This window comes from Tachyglossus aculeatus, chromosome 9, assembly GCF_015852505.1.
Source record: "Tachyglossus aculeatus isolate mTacAcu1 chromosome 9, mTacAcu1.pri, whole genome shotgun sequence".
Lineage (NCBI taxonomy): Eukaryota > Metazoa > Chordata > Mammalia > Monotremata > Tachyglossidae > Tachyglossus > Tachyglossus aculeatus.
Genome location: NC_052074.1, coordinates 22,405,446 through 22,417,826, shown reverse-complemented (window position 1 = coordinate 22,417,826; position 12,381 = coordinate 22,405,446). Strand labels below are relative to the sequence as shown.

The following is a 12,381-nucleotide window of genomic DNA, read 5'->3' as shown; positions in this document are numbered from 1 at the left end:
ATGTTAAGTGAAATGAACAAAAGAGTTCCAACTCAGAATACATTGGGTAAATTTTTTTAAGGTTGTGCTCATATGAATGTGGTTAGAGGGGAAAGAGTAGAAGTGGTGCAGTAGTAACGGTATCTGTTGGGTGCTGGCTGCAGGGTGGTGCACTCGGGGCTTGGCAAGTGTGCTTGGAGGTGCCTCATTTAGTATTTTATTCAGGCTTTGGTGTACTCTTCTGGCAGTCTCCCTATGTGCAGGATTGCTATCTGTGGGACTCTCCTAATTAAATAGGCTGACCGTGCTCTCCTGGGAAGGATGTTCACAGGCTGTCGGCTCTCTGGGAATCAGTGTTTTGACAACCCCATGGCTCATGCCTAAGGCAGGGAGTCCGAAACTGTAGAAAGGATCCCTTCACTTAATGGGGGTAAATCCAAGGGAGAAGTCCTCCCTAATCGCTAACTCAAGGCTCTCCAGGAACCGTATTCTTTTCCCACCGTGCCCCAGCTAGAGCTTATCTCTTGTCTGTCCCTCACTCCTGACATGCTTATTTAAATGTCCGTAATTCCCCCTGGAATACTTTGCACTTAGTAAATATTTGTTGAAGATAAGGATAGTAATGTAGGGAGGTAGGAGATCAGGACTAATCCACATCTAGAGATTTAACCTGCATGTATGATCCCTAGTCACTCTTTCCTCTTTTCCCCACCTCAAATAACTGTGTGACTTACACCTAGAGATTTAACCTGCATGTATGATCCCTAGTCACTCTTTCCTCTTTTCCCCACCTCAAATAACTGTGTGACTTACACCTGCGAAGTATGTGCAGATCACCTGCAGTTAGCCCTTCTAAGGCCTCACATGCAGGTCTCTAATGCTGTCTCAAAAGAAAGCCTTTTTCTTTGAATGAACCTTTCTAGGTTTATGTCTCTAGTTCATGAATACAGCCCGAAACACTTCATTATTTAAATTATTCATACTCCCTACCCCTTTGTTTGGACTTTAGTTTTTGCATCTTTAGTAACATTCATGAAGTTTCACTTAAAAAATAGATCTGTTGGTTTTGGTGGGTAAAACTTTAATTCAGACCAGAGACTTTTACTTTCAGTTACACTTGTACTTAATAACAAAGGAGGTTTCTGTGAGCCCCACATGGGGCATGGACAGAGTCCAACCTGATTAATGTGTATCTACCCCAGCGCAGAGCACATGCCATTAAAATACCACAAATGTCATTTAAAAAAAACAAAACAAAAAATAAAACAAAGAGCATCTTGTAAAGTCTTGCAAGTACACGGTACTACCACACACCCCAGTTAGCTGTCTTACTAGGTTCCGTGAAAGAGTGTTAAACGTATGCTATGTGGTTTACCATAAGAAATAAAAAGTGCCTTAATGTTTTCCTAATATTGGAAAAAATAACCAAAACATTGTAAATACATTTAAAACAGTGATAAAAAGTAAAATAATTACTTGATCGAAGTGCGTAAATATGTACCAGTAAGGGACTATTCTTAGTTTTCAAAGTGTTACTTTTCACTTAGCGCTAGAGGTAGTAATATCTTGGTGTGGGGTTTATCCCCAAAACGCTCTCATACCACTTATAATCAGTGGTGCTTATTGAGTGCATACTGCATACAGAGAGCACTAAGTGCTTGACTTATTTTTGCCCTACACTAATCCCTGGATGTAGGAAGAAAGGCAGATATTGTCCCCATTTTGCAGATGAGGAAACCGAGGAACAGAGAGGTTAAGTGACTTGCCCAAGGCCTCATAAGCTGGTGGCAGAGCTTAGACTCAGACCTAGACCTTTCAGCTTCTAGACCAGCACTCTTCCACTACACCACTCTGCCTCCCTTAAAGAGTGGTTACTTTTTATACTAGCTAGATCTGCCATTATCTAATCGTGAATTGAAATGCTAAGATAAAGTTCATTCATTCAATCGGATTTATTGAGCGCTTACTGTGTGCAGAGCACTGTACTGAGCGCTTGGGAAGTAATGAGAAGTTGGGCAAAATACTTCAGAATTGAGGAGAGGAAATACCAGTAGGCTCGCTATTACCTCCCCTTCCCTGCTCTCCTAACGATCATGAAGCTAGAAAATAATCATAATTGTGATATTTAAGTGCCAATCAATCAATCGTATTTATTGAGCGCTTACTGTATGCAGGGCACTGTACTAAGCGCTTGGGAAGTACAAGTTGGCAACATATAGAGACAGTCCCTACCCAACAGTGGGCTCCCAGTCTAGAAGGGGGAGACAGAGAACAAAACCAAACATACTAACAAAATAAAATAAATAGAATAGATATGTACAAGTAAGATAAATAAATAAATAGAGTAATAAATATGTACAAACATTTATACATATATACACTGTACTGTACTAAGCACTGGGGTGGATACAAGCAAATAGAGTTGGCCATAGTCCCTGTCCCATGTGAGGCTCACGGTCTCAACCCCCATTTTACACATGAGGTAACCGATGCCCAGTGAAGTGAGAAGTGACTCGCCCAAGGTCAAACAGCAGGCGTGGCGGGCTGGGATTAGAACCCATGACCTTCTGAGCCCCAGGCCCATGCTCCATCTACTACATCATGCTGCTTCTGTAGAACTTTCTCTAGAAAATGAGTGCTGTCATAGGAACATGAGTTAAGTCAGAATGCTTCCCGCCCCCAACTGATGTCCAACTAGGGGGCTTTTTTCGGGGGAGGAGGAAACGGGAAGGGTGGCTTTTCCCTAAGGACAGAGCCAAAAGGTCTCTTGGGTTTTCTCTGTGAACTTTGATTTAGAAACAAATGATGGGAGTTGAGACACAAGAATTCCCCATCAGTAGGGATCTCTCCCTCCCAGAAAGGGGGAGAGCGAAGAACAAGGTCCTGTGGGTGGTATTATTTCCATTTACTGTACATTGCAGGTGAGTTCACACCTGAGATACAACTAAGAATTCGGCAGGAGCTAGAGAAGGAGAAAAAGGTGGAGCTGTGGAAGGAACAATTCTTTGAAAGTTACTATGGTCAAAGGTAAGAAGCGTGGCTAACTTTTCTTCATCAGCCTGACTCTCCACATCCTGATTTTCATCGAAGAGCCTTTCTTCACCATTTTCTCTGTTTGCCATTGAGCTTATTTATAATGCCCTCCTACATTCCACGTAACCAAAACGACTTTCCCCCAGATGCTCCGAGAGCTTGATTGGTGATGCTCACCACAGCTCTGTGAATCGTTGGCACCCTCGCCCTTTTGAGGGCTCAGGGTGGCCTGGTGGTGCTTGGACCAGTTCCCTCTTTGGGCACCCCACTGGCTAGGGTGGCACTTAGTTTCCGGGAGAAGCAGCATGGCCTAATGGCAAGAGCACAGGCTTGAGAGTCAGAAGTCGAGGGCTCCAATGCCGTCTCCACCACTCGTCTGCTCCGTGACCTTGGACCAGTCGGCCTAGTGGCAAGAGCACGGGCTTGGGAGTCAGAGGATGGGAGTTCTAATCCTGCCTTTGCCATCTGTCTGCTTTGTGACCTTGGGCAAGTCACCTGACTTCTCTGTGCCTCCGTTACCTCATCTGTAAAATTGGGGTAGAGATTGTGAGCCCCACTGGGACAGGGACTGTGTCCAACCTGATTACCTTATATCTACTCCAGCGCTCAGAACAGTGCTTGGCACATAGCGCTTAACAAATACCATTATTATTATTATTATTATCTCCAGAGAAGCAGCGTGGCTCAGTGGAAAGAGCACGGGCTTTGGAGTCAGAGGTCGTGGCTTCGAATCCTGACTCCGCCACATATCTGCTGTGTGACCTTGGGCAAGTCACTTAACTTCTCTGAGCCTCAGTTACCTCATCTGTAGAATGGGGATTAAGACTGTGAGCCCCACGTGGGACAACTTGATCACCTTGCATCCTCCCCCCCCCCCCAGAGCTTAGAACAGTGCTCTGCACATAGTAAGCACTTAACAAATGCCATCATTATTATTGTATTATCCTGTCTCCCCTCCGATCCCATCCTCCCACTATAATCCCTAAGACTAAGTCAGACTCTCCTGGAGACACCGCCAGGCTCAAGGCAAGCCCTGCCTGACCCGTCTCTGGCAAGTCCAGGGAACAAGAGACTTGGGGCCTCCAGCCAGGTCTTTGGCTGCAGCGCACAGGGAGAGCGTAGAGCCGTTCCCCCAGCCCTGAGGGCTTCCTGAGAGAAGCAGACATAAACAAGGCAGTCTGAGTCCAGAGGGTACATAGCTGGGCTCCCCGGCGGCCTTCCAGGAGGCCGGTAAGCGTTCGAGCATTCTAGTCAGAAACTAATCCCCTTCTAGAACTAGGCGCGTAGCCTCCCAGCGCTTGGCTTTCAACTCTGGCTGGTTTTACGGAGTACCTCTTTGTGGACTCGCTCCAGTCCCCTCGTGTGTTGCCCCCTCAAAACCTTTTCCTCCTCTTTTCCTCCTCAGTTCCGGCCTGAGCCTCGAGGACTCCAGGAAACTGACGGCTTCGGTCAGCGACCCAGAAGCAAGAAAGCCTCTGGCCGAACAACCGATGGTCAAGGCACCTACCGAAGTACTTTCCTTCAGAGTGGTGGAGGAGGTTCCCCCGACAGACTCTAAAGCAGCAGTCGTCCAAATCGTGGCCCCAGTGAGGAAAGAAGTAGGGGAGAGTCAAGAAAAGGTGGAACCAAAACCCTGCAAGTCTACAGAGTCTCCGCTTTCTTCCCATGGCAATACACTGGAGGTCAGCCAAACGGCACCCAGCTGCTCCCAGAAAGATGAGGAAAAGAAGCCAGTGGTCTCTACTAGGGAGGAACCTAAGAAAGAGAGTCGTCACACTACAGCTACAAATTCCAATATCCAGGAGAAGAAAGGCACTTGCGACATGCCCCCAAGCAAACCAAAGACCCCAGGGGTGGGAAAAGCAGCCATGAGGCAGGCCAGTGAAACGAGTGCCCAGGAGACACCGGGGAAGAAGACCTCTCCGCCAGAGCACATGGATGTCAGTGCAGAGATCCTCAAGAGGAAATCTTCACTCCCCCAGGAGGAGCCTCCCGTGAGCCTGGAGAAAAGGCCACGGGTTATAGAGAACAACCAGCACCAACAGTTATTTCAGGCCTCTCCACAGCCCTTTCCAGTCACTGGGGACAGAGCCCAGGTGCGGAAGGTTCCCCCTCTCAAGGTAAGGAGAGAAAAGGGGAGGAGGGGGAAGTGGGTGGGGCTATGTAGGCTCAGGCCTCTGGTTTGTAATTCTGGTTAAACCTGGGAGCAGGGGAAGATCCCCAGCATTTGTGCTGACTAGGACAGACCTGATGAGAAAAGCAGCGTTTATCATGGCACTCGTAGGGAACTCAGACCCCAAAGACTCAAAGGCTTGAGCGACAGATGTCTGGGCGAGGAGAGGGCTGGAGCAGATGCTGCCCTCTGGTTGTGTGGCGTTATTTTGCCCAGCAGTTACACTGGAGGAGAGACTTGGGCATCAGCAGGCATCCTCGATCTAAGATTAGCTTGGCCGGATTAGAGTTCTCTAATGGGAGAGGTGAGCGGCAGTAGTATTCTTCAGTGCCATTGGCTTGGTTCTGAAAACGGGATACTGAGCAAGGGTAAGTGGGGTGATTTCTGTGGTAGAACTCCGTCAGCCAACTGGTATTTGAGTGTCCAGAGACTCTGGGCATTTGAGGTGAGTGTCAGTTACTAGACCTGCTCCCTGATCTCCAAGAGCCTACCACTCCATCAGGAGGACCTGGGGTCAGGATTGTGGGAACTTGGTCATACATTTTCTCAAGTCAGGCATCATCATCATCAAGCGTATTTATTGAGCGCTTACTATGTGCAGAGCACTGTACTAAGCGCTTGGGAAGTACAAATTGGCAACATATAGAGACAGTCCCTACCCAACAGTGGGCTCACAGTCTAAAAAGTCAGGCTTAAAAGGTTCCGTGTTCTTGAAGGCCCCTTTCCTTCATCTGCTTCAACAAACTCTTTGCTAGACAGCAGTCAGTAAATCAGTGGTATTTAGTGAAGGTTTATGGTGTGCAGAGAACTGTACTAAGTGCTGGGAGAGTACAACAGAATTGGTAGACACATTTCCCTGTCCAAAAGGAGCTCACGGTACCAGGTTATTTTGCTCCTGATGTCTAAAATCCTATAGGCTAATGCGTTTTGTTACTTTCTATGAGCGAAACTTCGTATTTTAAACAGAGTCCTGTCTCTCTTCTGCTTATTTCAGATTCCAGTGTACAGAATCTCCCAAATGCCATTTCCTGCTGGCCAGGTCTCTCCCAGGGTTCGTTTTCCAGCCTCCGTCTCCAGTCCCAACAGAACAGGAGCCAGAACCCTGGCAGACATCAAAGCCAAAGCTCAGATGGCCAAAGCCCAGAGAGCAGCAGCTGCTGCCGCCGCCGCCGCTGCCGCCGCCGCCGCAGCCTCTGTTGGGGGAGCCATTCCTGGGCCCGGCCCAGGCGGTGGAGGAGAAGGTCCTGGGGGCGGGGGAGGAGGAGGAGGAGGGGGAGGAGGAGAAGGCGCACCAGCTAAAGGAGGGAGTCCAGGATCAGGTGAACTCGGTGCAACTGGAAATCGGGGGAGCTCACTGGAACTGGCAGGAACTGGAAGCAGGGGAGGTGCGAGAGGGCTGCTTCCCCATTCTTCGGGGGCCCAGTCCCAGTCTGAGACCCAGGCCCTGGGAGAGGCATCACCTCACCGTGTCTACAGAGCACAACTACAGCAAACCCCCACAGTACCACCCGGACCCGCAGTCGGCGGACCCGGCCCAGGCATCCCATCGGCAGCCCCCACCAGGCGATCGTCACCGGCACTAGGGAAGCCGAACGTCGGAAGACCGGATCCACCGGGGCTGACGGTGGGGCCGGGGTCAGGAACAGCCTCTCCCTCCAGCCACTCTCGGGCTCCTGGCAACTTCAGTCAAGAGAAAGTACCATCCACTCCAACCCACCCAGCCCCGGCCTCTAGAGTGTCACCGGCCCAGGATACCGCAGGCGGGAGGGCTGCCCCGCACGCGGGTCCCGGGAGTAACCTTCCCCACGCTGCGGCTGCGGCAGAAACGAGAATCAGCCCCGCAGCGGGGGTGGCTCCGGCCCTTGTGGCATCCCCTCTGGCCGCGGTCACTTTGGAAATGCCTGCTGCACCGCAGGCCAGCGTTGCCACAGCTTCTACTGCAAACGCCCAGCCCCCTAGCACTTTGCCAGTAGCCTTCAGCCTTAAAGCCCCCGGAGCTCTCTTGAGTCCCAACGGCCCCACACCGAGGCCATTCTCAAGTATTCCCGCTAGCAATCCCTTGGTAACTCAGCTGCTCCAAGGCAAGGATGTCCCGATGGAGCAGATCCTGCCCAAGCCCCTCACCAAAGTAGAAATGCAAACGCTTTCACTGGCTTCCTCCGAGGAAAGGGAGAGCGCAGCAGCCAGGGCCACCGGCACGGCCGGGAACAGACCGGGCGAGGAAACCCGTGAGAGGCAGACGAGTCCAGTCACGCGGGAGCTGGGCAAGACGTTCTACCAGGGCAAGCAGCTGCCCCAGGTCCAAAGGACCCTTCACTTCTTCTCAGGAAAGGACCCGAGGGACCCGATCATTGACCAAGCCCCAGGCCAAGAAGGACTCAACAAGGCCTCCCAAGAGCAGCTCCTTCAGACTCTCATCAAGCGGGTTCAGAGACAAAACGTATTCTCAGTGCTGCAGCCCACCCAGTTCAGCCTCACTCACTCAGGGTTCCAGTTAGAAGACATTTCCACCAGGCAGAGGCTCATGCTGGGTTTTGCCGGTAGGAGGACGTCCAAGCCCGCCATGTCGGGCCACTACTTGCTGAATATATCAACCTACGGCCGGGGCTCAGAGAGTTTCCGGAGGGCCCATTCTGTGCACCCGGAGGACCGCTTAGGTCTGACCAGCCCCGTGGAGGCCCTCAAGGTGGAATTCAGGGACTACGAAAGGGCAGGGGGAGACAGCAGCGGCGAGGACGACGGAGGTGCCGACGACGAGGGTACCGAGGATGAGGACGAACCCGTCACGGTGAAGGAAGAGCCCCTGGCTCCCCGGGTCCGGGGAGAATGCGAGAGGAGTCAGGGACTGCGGGGCAAGGAAATCCCACCCAGCTACCGCGGTCCCGGCAACAAGAGTATCAAGTTCGAGGCCCCCGTCACCAGGCAGACCACAGCTAGCAAGGAGAACTTTCACCTGTTCCCCAGAGGCCAGGTGTTTGACGGAAGCACCCTAGCCAGGGACTTCCTGCAAGCGGCCCAAGAGCGGATGGCTCACGTCATGAGGGGGAAGGTGACGTACGGCAATTCGGAGATCTACAGTACTCTCACCCAACCCACAGATAGCGCCTCACACCAGCCACCGCCCCTTCCTCCCCTGCAGACCCCCAGACTTTACGGAAGCCCCTCAACCCAGCTCATTGGGCCAAGCTACAGTGGCATGATCAACGTCGCCACCTCTCCTGACACGGACCACGGCTCTGCCACCTCAGGAATGCCTGACTGTAGCCAGGTGTCTAGCAGCATGGGGGACGTCATGTCCTTCTCAGTGACGGTCACCACCATTCCCGCAAGCCAGGCCATGAACCCCGGCAGTCATGGCCAGACCATCCCTGGCCAGGCCTTCACGGAAGAGAACAGCACAGAGGACTCTCCTTCAAAGTGCTATTGCAGGTTGAAAGCCATGATCATGTGCAAGGGCTGTGGTGCCTTCTGCCATGACGACTGCATCGGCCCCTCCAAACTGTGTGTCTCCTGCCTTGTCGTCCGGTAACCGAGGCAGGCAAGGAGTGAGGAGGTCGGGGAGGTGGGGGGTGGCAAGGTTGGCTATTTCGGTTGGCTCCGTTCCTCCTTTTGGAATCGCCGCAGGAGGGAAACCAAGAGGGTTTTGATTGCCTTGCACAAGAGACACATGTTACATAATCAGGAAAACAGAGTAGAGTTCTTTTAAATTTTAAAGGAAGAGCACCTTGTTGTATAGTCTGAGTCAAGTAAGACTTTGTGAATTGTGACAAGTTTGCACTTACGGAATCATGTAAATGTCACATTATTTTGTTTAAAATTATTTTTCCAAGTGTTTAGAAAATAATGTATTAACTTGTCCTCCCACTGATGTTTGCCTGTTTGAATCTGAGATCTTACTGCCCTACGTGGAAGAAGTGAGCCCAAGCCCAGCTGACGTTTTGAGTCGGAAGAGGACAGGAAAATTCAAAGGAAAGGGCCATCCATCCAGGAGGGCTTAGGCCTCGACCCGTTGGGATTAGAGCAGTCTGCTCTGACCCAGCAGGGTTTGGGTTCAGACTTTTGGAAGGCAACAAATTTTGGTCATTTTTGCGCAAGCTCTGATTTGGGTCTTGGTTTCTAGAACCTGGGCTGGATCCAGGCAGCCGTGACTGGTCTTGTAATGTGAGGCTACCTGCCATTATCTCACCTTCCACCTCTTACTTAACCCTGAGACAACTGTGGTTTCTCCAAAGGACATAGGAGTTGGGTCTCAACTATTCCCGAGGACTGGGCATGGCATTTACTTTAGCAATAATGTCTAAGCACTTAGGATTTTGTAGGAACTAATTTCCGGGAAAGCGGGACTTAGAGAAAAATGAAAGCAAGCTGGTGAAGTGGACTGGGCATCATGGACCCCCCCCCCCCCCCCCTTTTTTTCCCCTGTGTGGGAATGGGTTGTAGGGGGCAGGAGGGTGTCAAGGAAGAAAAGACACTTGCCGAGTTAGATCTTTAAACACTAGTGGCAAGGTGATCTCGTCTTCATTCTCTTCAGCCCATCACACACAGCTCAGAGCTCAGTGGAGTAAATCATTAATGCCTCATTTGGTTACCTTTCATTTGTACTACCCAGAAGACTTCAGGGGTGAATGTGGTAGCGTAATCCAGTTTAGTTAACGATGCATGTGAATCCATATAAAGTGATTTTTTTTCAGTCACGAGACCTTAGCATAGCCCCTAAAAAGGCCCACTTCCCTATGGTCCACAAAACACTGCTCCCTTGGTGTGAAATAGCAGGCTGCCTCTGCCCTAAAAATCCTAGGATTAGGAGAGAAAATGCTACTGATACTATCCATGGGAAAATCATGAACAGGCAGAGTCAGGGGATACTAAGCAGAGATGGTTTCCAGTCATGGTTCCAGAGACAAGAGAACAGTTGAAAGGGGCCAGTGGGTAAGAATGGTTAAAGGGCGTTTTGTTAAAGCAACCTGAAGCACGGTGCATGTTGAGTCCCAAGACCCTAAATTAAAGTATATAAAATAAAACAATTAGTGCAACAAAGTACAACTGTAGTCACATTCACTATTTAGGACGTGATCTTTTGAAATATACATTTTTGATTACACTCCAAATTGGGCAGAGACAGAGGCTCTTTCAGAGTGTGTGTGCGTGCATGCACACCCCACGCATCCCAGTCAGTGAATACGGTATCTCCCAGCTCTATCTTACTGGCCATCACCTGGCTGAAAGCTGAGCCAGGGGCAGGATCTGTTAGTGCAGCCATGGCTACATAATCTCCCTTTCCCTCCCTCCCTGCCAGGGTCCCCAAGCAGGAAGAGGGCTGCAAGAAATCAGTGCGGCCCTGAATTAGAAGGTGGAGCAAGGTCCTCCATTCCTCTTCCACCTGAAGGGAGACTGGGGAATAGGAGACAGAGTGTGGTCTACCAAGCGTGTTGGGGAGGGAAGGAGGCTGGGCTTGTTTGGGGAAGATTGCTGATGTTGGACATGGGTTGGAGGGAGACTGACTCCCCAGCAGAGTTTAAAATACTCCCCCCCCACCTCAGACGGGCGAGGTTCATCTTTGCTCGGTTCCACTCTTCCATTGGTAGCCTTTAGAGCAGAGGAAGCCCTCTAGCCGTCTTTCATAGCAAACAGTCTGTTCTGCACTTGATCACGTTCCTCTGTGAAGGCCCGTAATGCTGAACTGTAATAGTCACTAAATTCTCTGGCAAATTAATCAGCTAAAGCAGTACTGACCCTCAGAGCTCTGCTTTTGCTCCCCCTGCAAGGCAAACCACTGATCACCGAACTGGAGCACTTAAATTCTCTCAGGGTTGCCAAGGGTTTGGTGTTAACCTGTTCCTCAATATCGAGGGTAATATAAACCAACTTAGAAAGCAGGTACAGAAGAGTCCTATTTAAGTTCAATTTCACATTCTTTGCTGAAAACAGATGTGCGGATTGGAAAAAATGGGCTGAACAGCACAGAAGCACTACCTTTAATTGATATACCTGTTGAAAAATGAAGCAGGAGGAACAAACTCCCAGAAATTGTGTAGATTCTTATATTCCTATGCCCTCTGAACCTTGGTCTGGGTTTTTCTGATTAGTTTTAACTGCTCTTCCCTCCAAGACTAAGATGTATTTTCAAATAGAAGTGCTAAGAAATAACTCCCATTTACTCTAGTCAGCAGTCACGTCTAATGTTTGTGTTTGAAATGTATAAGCTGCCCTCTAAAGCAGATTCTTCTGTCTTAACATTATCTCCATGTCTTAATTATGTACATTCTCAATTGTTTGGTAGATGAATGAAATTGTTTTTTTTAATCCAACCTTCTTATCAGTGAGAAAATAAAACCAAGCAAGTGCCCCAGAGTTTTCTTTCCATCTCATTTCATCCCATTCCATCCCATTCCCGAGATCCTGATGTGCTCTGCTATCAGTTGCTTCACTCTTACAAGATTGGTAAGTGTAGGTAGGGTTGGTCACACTTGTCTTAAGTTCGGCCATTATTTTGAACCTGTTGGCAGAACTTAAAATAACCATTGAGAGGTCAACATCCGTTAGGGAGGCTTTCAAAAATCTGGAATGACCTGCAGAGCTATCATAATTGGTTGCTGTTGTTGAGTAAAATGATTCTTTGGCCATTATAGGGACCCTTCAGTTGAGTTCGGCATTTGTTTTCAGCCTTTCCTCCAGAAAAGGAGCTGGGCCCAGGGGGTGGGCAGTTAAGGGCAGCAAATGGAAAAACATTTCTTAAAATCAACAACTAGAGCTTTCTTGATTATTTTTTTTAATGCTATACATTTGATACAATTATTGAAGATCAATTTTTTAAAGAGCTTTACAGTAATATATTTTAAGTAATATATATTTTAATATCTGTATAAAAAAACCAAGAGGAAGACTTATCTATTTCTTATACAGGGTATGTTGAGTGCACAGCCTTCCCCAGAGGCATGCATGCGTAGTTCCCATAGAAGTGGCACCGAAGACATTCGGATCATTTCCATTAAATGCAATAAAAATGGGGGTTGAGTTTTGGGGTTTTATATCTTAAACATTTGATATTGTTTACCATGTGCTATTCTGAACCTTTTTTTTCCTCCTGGCCATGAGGTTTGTAAAAATCGGTTTAGAATACTTTCAACTTCTGTGTCTTTTGCCTTTTAAAAGGGACTGTTAACATTTGACTTGAGGTTATGTACAGAAAAGTTGGA

The 12,381-nt window shown here is 49.1% G+C and overlaps 1 protein-coding gene and 1 long non-coding RNA gene across 5 annotated transcripts in view; one reads left to right on the top strand and one right to left on the bottom strand.

The window, feature by feature from the left end:
• Positions 1-9,580, top strand: part of ASXL2 (ASXL transcriptional regulator 2) — a 108,865-nt gene extending 99,285 nt beyond the window's left edge. For all 4 annotated transcript variants that reach the window (XM_038751464.1, XM_038751463.1, XM_038751462.1 and 1 more), the window contains 3 exons: positions 2,901-3,006; positions 4,418-5,132; positions 6,180-9,580. In XM_038751464.1, the coding sequence (XP_038607392.1) occupies positions 2,901-3,006; positions 4,418-5,132; positions 6,180-8,714 (3,356 nt within the window). In that variant the 3' untranslated portion in view covers positions 8,715-9,580. The remainder of the gene's footprint in view (positions 1-2,900; positions 3,007-4,417; positions 5,133-6,179) is intronic.
• LOC119932343 overlaps positions 1-12,381 on the bottom strand; it is a 52,181-nt gene that overhangs the window by 14,980 nt on the left and 24,820 nt on the right. The window lies entirely within an intron of this gene.